This window comes from Castanea sativa, chromosome 3, assembly GCF_040712315.1.
Source record: "Castanea sativa cultivar Marrone di Chiusa Pesio chromosome 3, ASM4071231v1".
Taxonomy (NCBI): Eukaryota; Viridiplantae; Streptophyta; class Magnoliopsida; order Fagales; family Fagaceae; genus Castanea; species Castanea sativa.
Window position 1 is genome coordinate 16,388,819 of NC_134015.1, and position 8,082 is coordinate 16,396,900.

The 8,082-nt window shown below is 34.7% G+C and overlaps 1 protein-coding gene across 1 annotated transcript; it reads left to right on the forward strand.

The window, feature by feature from the left end:
• Positions 1-1,043: 1,043 nt before the first annotated feature.
• LOC142629465 (putative prefoldin subunit 4) lies at positions 1,044-6,823 on the forward strand. Its single transcript, XM_075803458.1, has 3 exons — positions 1,044-1,299; positions 1,435-1,545; positions 6,300-6,823. Exons 1-3 carry the CDS (start codon positions 1,291-1,293, stop codon positions 6,558-6,560), a joined length of 381 nt encoding a protein of 126 aa, XP_075659573.1. The 5' UTR covers positions 1,044-1,290; the 3' UTR covers positions 6,561-6,823.
• Positions 6,824-8,082: the final 1,259 nt, after the last annotated feature.

Sequence of the window (8,082 nt, forward strand, 5' to 3'; positions counted from 1 at the left end):
TCTTAAAGAAATTAATAATAAATATAGTTTAATTATACGCTTAATATCTAGAAGTTTGGGTGCTACGGTGGTTTATACAACAATGAGTCAATGACTAAAAAATCTTCAAACTGCTTTTTGGTATAACTTGAAAATCTCGATTACTTAGCAATATAATTCTTTAAAAGGGGGAGTGTAATTTGCGCTTTTCTTTATTATCAAAGTTGCTTTGTTTTTTTCTGATGAAAAAAAAAGTTACTTTGTTTTAAAAAAAGGAAAAAAGTTCATAAAATTTATTTTAAAAAATGCAAAAAAGATTTTTATCTAACTTGTGCAATACATAGCTTTTTCTTATTCATTTGCCAAACATGCAAAATGTGTATTTTTTTTATAGGCAAATAGTGTGGGAGGGGGAGTGGAAGGTAGGATTCAAATCACAAACATGTGACACAACAAATGATACCATTATCAATGCACTATCACTCTAATAAGTGTAAAAAATGTTGTTGTATTGCATCCTTTTGTTATTTGAATCTACATTGGTCAATGAACTTTAAGTAATGTTTGATAGTTTCTTACAAGTAATAATCACTGAACATGGTGACATGATGATCCTTCCTCTAACATTCATGGTAGACCTTACTAGTTAAACTCATGGTAGGATTCACCAAGAATGTGAAGGGAATGAGCACCACGTCGTCATGCTTTCGGAGCATACAATAAATTTCCATTTCTACATACAACTTTCAAATTGTCACTGTGCTTTACATCATATATGAAGTTCAAGACGTGTAAATATACTTCATTACCTTCAAAATATATATGCTCCATTTATAATATTTTTATATATATATATATATATAAATATTGTTTCTTTCGTTGTAAAGACTAATAAGTGTACATATAACAATCGATTAAAAAGTTCGTTTTTTTATGTATATTTTATACTATTTATAGGTCCACGTTACTTTTTTTTCAAATTATTAAACTTTCAACTTTTTGAAAATAAGCTAACTTTTAGTTTTTTGTTTTACATTATTAAACAAATAAACTACGCTACTTACAGAGAGAGAGAGAGAGAGAGAGAGAGAAGCAATTCTAAGCCCAAAAAAACTTAGCCGAACGTGAAGCAACCTGTTGTGGGTCTAATATCTTACAAGCCCAAAAATTGGCTAAAACATTTTGTTGAGAGACAAAAACGAAAAAGCCTAAAACCCCATCTATCTCTCTGTCTCTGGTCCCCGAAAACTAATAACACTACGCTTGCTCTACGCTTCCTCTACGCTTCCAGCATCTCTAGTGAAAACAAACATGCAGCAGGTAATAGAATTATTACATTAGTATCACTGTTCTTATTATCATTATTATTATTTGTTCCTTTTAATTTATAGTTAATCGTGTTTGTTGTGTTGTGATGTGGGTCTGAATTTGATTTGAAATTGTTGATTTACAAAGGGTGGAGGATCTGAAACAGAGGTGACTTGGGAGGACCAGCAGAACATTAACAAGTTTGGTAGATTAAACAACCGCTTTCACGAGCTTGAGGTTGAAATCAAAGTTGCCAAGGTATTGTTATGATATGGGTTTTGCTTCTTTTTCTTATTTCTTTATGATTTTAGCATACAAGGTTGTTAAAATAGGTTTGGATTAAACTTGATGTGCTTTCATTTTTGTGTTTTTTTATATGGTTTGGACTGTCTTTATTTTTACTTTTTTGGGAATAGAACATTGTCACTTTCTATTTGGAAATGTTAGTCACTGACTTTGTTGCATAATTTGAGGTGGGTTTCGAGAAATATTTAAAACCCAACTCTAAATTTTGGTTTAATCTTGATGGGTACTGGTTTTTACTTTTTATTGTGATCTGGGATTTTAGTTATTGATATTTTTGTGTCATTTCAGCTGGGTTTTGGAAATTAAGATAAGTCCAGATTTAATTTTCCCTTGAATTTAGTAGGGCAATGGTTTTGGATTAATTGTGTTTGAAACTTAAAATTTTGTTATTTTAAATTTGTTGCTTTGATTTGATATCAGACTGTGAAAGTTAAGAGGATTTGAGATCAGATTGTGAAAGTTGGAGCAATTCCAGCTTTAATTTTTCCATGGATTTGTGTTGATTGCATTTTTCAATATAAATGGATAAAATATTGACTGGAGGTAGAAGTTAGTTCATGCTTTGATTGAGACTTTATATGGTAACCAGAAAGATAAAAATTTGGTGTGAAAGAAAGTTTTAATTTTGAAGTGTTTTGTGAGAGAATGTGGCCCATGGGGTGGAAGTTTTACACAAACTCTGCAATTAGAGTTGTTGTGTTCTGAATAAGATTTGTTTTATTAGATTCCAGATGGATCACGTATTGAGTGAAGTCTATGGGTTTAGTTAAATGATCTTTTGTTTTGAAAGAATTGTGATATGTTCTCCTTCATTTTGTCAATTTTCTCTCTAAGAAGAACTTAAACAACTTCGCAAATTTCTAAAACACCAGAAATGTTTGTTCTTTTTTATTTTATTTAGTTTTATAGGAAGGTATGGGAGGGGGAGTTGAGGTTTGAACCACAGACATGGGACCACAAAAGATGCCATTTCATTGGGCTATCTCTTGAATCCCAGTTTATCACATAGGGCATGCTATGTTTTTCATAAAAGGAAATGAAGTTCACATAAAGGATGTTTTCTTTTTCATTGTCAAGCTGCATATCTATTCTTTTTTTATGTTTTTTAATTCTCGGTGCGTGCCACTCTTTCCTCAAAGAGCGAATAAAAATTCCATCAGAATGATTATTTCAATTTATGTTCAATGCCTTAACCTAAAACATCTCTCTCTCTCTCTCTCTCTCTCTCTCTCCCACTCTCTCCAAATGTTTCCTTCTTTATTTCTCAGAGGAGCAATGTTTTCTGAAAGTGGCTAATAAAACATTATTATCTTAAAAAATTCAAAGTAGGGGGCTACTGTTTGATTCTTTTTTTCTAATTGTGTTATTAGTGAATCTTTGTGGTACCAATTCAGTCAACAATTTAGTCATTTCTTGTTTGATTATCTGATTCATGTATGGAATGTTGTCATAAGATGAAAATGAATAGGAATTTCCATTTTCTTAAAACAATGTTGTATATTTGAACATATTTAAACAATAAAAATTGCTGCAATTTTGCAGCCATGAATGCTTTAGCCTTTCTAGATGAAATTAAATTATATAAACTTGTTGATGTAGATGAGTTCTTGAGCTATGTGCCTCAACATCAGAGATGGCTATTGGTTGAGTTTGGAAGGTTGATCACTTCTTCCATCCTTCCAATAAGCAGTGTACTATATAGATGAGGGGAAAAATAAACTAAAACTTAATTATAAAAAGAAAGTAAATTAAACTTTAAAAATGTAAAATTTAACAGGATTGGTAGGATTTAGTGAATTAGAACAATCATTTAGCCACAGATGTCTGTATTGCCCATGTAAATTTCCTATATTCTTCCCATGATGCTGGTACATGCAGCATTCATTGCAGTTATAGCCCATGCTCATAGATTTGAATAGTAGCTGTCATGCTTAAACAGAATCTCTAAAGATACCACGGAATATTTCCGTGCATTTACTTTCTTGAATATATATTACAAGGTGATCTAGAATTATGAATGGCAATTTCAATCTCTCTTACTAATTTCTTATCTTTCAGAAGATATTTCTAGCAATAGGGCCAACATGGAATCAACATGTGCATTAGATGAAAATGTTAGGTGGGGTCTATGAACAACATCAACTTGCAAACCAACTTCATTTGGAGATTGTTTAACCGTCACTTGAAATCTGTCTTGATTCTATTTAAACTGAAATTTTGAAACACAAGCAGATCAATTGGATCTACTATGGTATGTTTAGGATTTTTTTTTTTTTTTTCTGTCTTCAAAATTGTCTTACGAGATGATAATAAAAACAATTTTAGTTGGTTTTCAAGTGAAAATTTGTTTGTCACGTGAAAAATATATGTTTTAGAATAGGAACTAGAAAATTTGTTTGGATGTTGCACTGCCACCCCTGTGATTCACACCAAAACACATCCACCTTTAAATTCACATATATTCATTAACCATGCACCACCGCTGGCACCAGAGATTCACACCACTATCAATCCTCCTGAGACCCATTCTCTCCAACTCTAGCCACTAGCTGAACACCCATTCCTCATACTCAAATCAGTGGCTACCCGATTGACTTACAAAATCTAGCCCATCCCAAACTGCCACAAACACCCATTGTTGACATCCAAAGCCACCCACACTCCTAGCTACCATTTTCCTATCAAACCAAACTCCCATCGTTGCTTCACATATTACTGCCACTACAATTGAAACCCATCAAGCCCGTGCAGCTGGACAACCTGATCAAGAAGCCCATCCATGCCAAAATCAGCCCAACCCCAAAAGCCACTTGTTGGTCCTACGACGCCAGGATGGTGAGCAGACAAAGGTGATTTTGTCACCTAGATCAGTGACGACTGACGACTAACATTCCCAAACCATTCAAATCTTCCCCAAATTGTTCAAGCTACACATGACCCAAACCATCATACATTAATCCCTAATAGCTGAAGCTACCAACATGTTTTATGGCCAAACAATACTCAACTAAGCCCCCATTCATCAATAAGACTTCACAACTGAAATTCATGACGCCCAACACAACTATTGACGGCTTGCCAAAATTGACCCAAACCATTGCAACACCACCACCCACAGTTCAAATTCATTACAGATTTCCCACATGTGACTAATTGGTGGCTTCGTAAGGTCTGACAAGCTCTTTGTCCAAATTCCGTGAGAGAGAGAGAGAGAGTAAAAGTACAGGCTATATACCAGTTACTGTGCATTCTTCATGAAGGCAAAGTCATGCGTCTTCTCCCCTCAAGAAACAAGGAAATGGAAATTCCATTTCTTCTAGATTTTGAGATGAGTTTACAGAAAATTGTTCTTTGTTTTAATTCTGTACGAAAGAGTTTCTTAGGTTAGAAAACCAAAAAAAAAACCCTGTTTTAGAGCTAGAAAACTGAGGAAAAACACCATCCAAACAGGCACTTTAGTTTTCTGTTCTAGCGTAGTTATATTTTTGCATAGAATGTTGATTCAATTTTTTTAGAGTTTGGGCCTTGGTGTGATGGCAAGTGTGCCTTTCACCAAAAGCGACAAGTCATGGGTTTGAGTTCAAGAATTAGCCTCTCCAAAAAAATATTTGGGGTAAGGCTGCCAACCCATCACCTCTCCTAGGCCCCGCAAAAGTGGGAACTTTGTACATTAGGTACAACACTTTACGTTGATTCAACTTTTATTGATTTGATCTTGTGCCAAGCTAGAGTGACTTGGTTCATTTTAGAGCCCTAGCAAATGCCAGCTATGTTGTTATGCGTGAGAACAGCACAAAAGTACAAAAAGCAGTTTTTTTCCCCATTACAATGGGTGAGGTATTGATAAAGGAACAACAAAAAAAAATTGGGAGAGAGAGAGAGAGAGAGAGAGAGAGAGAGAGAAAATGATCATTGTGGAAAGACCATTTAAGTAGCTCGTACTAGCTAAATTTAACTCTAGCTAACCCTATGTGGTTGTTGTGCGACTTCAAACCATATCTAACTTGACACTATCATGTAGCTCAACTTCCTAAAATATACTTTTACCAAATACTCTAGATCAATCACTACAGAACAACCTTCACCTCCCCCTCGAACCACCCAGCACCTTATTCACCTTTTTCTGCATGATCCCAGAGACTCCAAGATTGTGAAATAACAATCAGCAGTGCCTACACTAAATTAGGGTCTCCAAGATGGAATAATAACAAACAAACCTGTCCGAATATTAATTATTTGGCAATAAGGTCCTTTCGCTAGAACCACATATCTTGTTTCTAATTTTGTTGCACTTTTTTGCGTATTATCAAGGGGCTAGGATTGCCTCCATTTTCTACATTTTACAGTTGGACTTCCCATTGTGACATGACATGGTATTGAGAGGAAAGTGAAACTATAATCGCTAGATGAAAAAGTGAAGTGGAATGATTTGGCTACAGATGTGCAGTAAATCAGTTTATAATTTTCATTATTTGTTGCTCTGTCACGTTCAGATTTTATCTCCCTGTTTGTTTCAAACGTTAATGCTCTTTACAGCATGAAATATATTTTTTTTCCTAAATGCAGTGATTATATGTTGGTGAAAATGTATATTTATTCAACCTGCATTTATATATGCTTACAACATGCTGAAAATTTGACTTGTCCTGTTCTTTTTAATATTACGATTCCCTTCTAAATAAATGGTCTTTTTTTTTCCCCCTAAGGAATCAAATGAAAATCTGGAGGATGCTAGCAACGAACTGATTCTCACTGATGATGATGTGGTTCGGTTCCAAATAGGGGAAGTCTTTGCCCATGTGTCAAAGGATGAAGTGGAGACCAGGATAGAACAGATGAAAGAGGTGACTAGCAAGAACTTGGAAAAACTGGAGGAAGAGAAAGATTCTGTAGTTGCACAGATGGCCGAATTGAAAAAGATTTTGTATGGGAAGTTCAATGACTCCATCAATCTAGAGGAGGATTGATATGGATAAGTTGTAATTTTCCTATAGTTTGGTTGCTTGTTCATGTTGGTGACATGATTCCCCTTGTTGCTATGTAATTAGAGAAAATGACTTGCTGAAAATTCTATTACCCCGGTTGTCATCACCATTGTCTTTACATAGTTCAATTAATTAGTGAATGTTTATCAGTCTTTTTGTCATGTAAAATGACTTGGTTTCTTATGCTTAAATTTTAAACGTATTTTGTTTCATGAAAGTATTTTATTAGTTTTTATTTTGGACCATTTCTCGATTTATGCGTTGCTTGATATTAATCATACTTACATTGTGCTTATTCCTAAAGTAAAGAACCCGGAGAAAATGCCTGACTTTAGGCCCATAAGCATATGTAATGTGATTTACAAAATAATCTCTAAAGTTTTAGCTAAGAGACTAAAATAGGTGTTACCTAATATTATGTCTCTCACTCAAAGTGCTTTTATTCCAAGCCGTTTTATTATTGATAATGTGTTGCTAACATATGAAACACTGCATACTATGCACTGTAGGAAGAAAGGAAAGAAAGGGTATATGGTTTTGAAGCTTGATGTAAGTAAAGCATATGATAGGATGGAGTGACCTTTCTTTCAAGGGGTTATGCAACGGCTAGGTTTTCCTAAAACATGGATAGAAAGGGTAATGAGTTGTGTCACTACGACTTCATTCTCTATTCTTGTGAATGGGAGAGCGTATGGTAATGTATTGTCTTCTAGGGGTATTCGTCAAGGGGATCTTCTATCACCATACTTGTTTTTGTTATGTACAGAAGGGTTTATTTCTCTACTAGCCAGGGCGGAGATTGGAGGGACTTTGCATAGGGTGTCTATTTGTAGAAATGCACCAAAGGTTACTAATCTTCTTTTTGCAAATGATTCATTGATTTTTAGCAGAGCCTCACTAGCTAAAAGTCAAACTATTATAGAGATTCTTCAAGTTTATGCTAAAGCCTCTAGGCAATGCATAAATTTGGAAAAGTCTTCAGTGTATTTCAGTAATAACACCTCTGACCGCCAAAAACAGGAGGCTTTGGGGATTCTTGGAGTGAAGGAAGTGTCTCGGTTTGAATCATATTTGGGTTTGCTTACTTTAATTGGAAGGGCAAAATACCATACTTTTTCTTTCATTAAAGATAGGTGGTGGAAAAAATTACAAGGGTGGAAGGGGATGATGCTTTCTAGAGCCAGGAAAGAAGTTCTCATTAAGGTGGTTGCTCAATCTATACCGACGTATACAATGAGTGTCTTTCAGCTCCCATTGAAATTATGTGATGAGTTTGATGTTTTATGTGGTAGATTTTGGTGGGGACAAGTTAAGAATGAAAGGAAAATTCATTGGAAAAGTTGGGATAAATTGACTTTGTCGAAGAAGGATGGTGGAATGGGATTTCAGGACCTTAGATCTTTTAATTTAGCCATGTTGGCTAAGCAAGGGTGGAAGCTGTTAAGAGACAAATTCTTTCTCTATCAATGCTTTAAAGCAAGGTACTTCCCTAGAATTTCAATTC

What these genes read in the sequence shown, in the direction of transcription:
- LOC142629465 (XM_075803458.1), top strand. An exon ending in TTGAAATCAAAGTTGCCAAG is followed by an intron (nt 1,546 to 6,299) that starts GTATTGTTATGA and finishes TTTCCCCCTAAG; the next exon opens with GAATCAAATGAAAATCTGGA.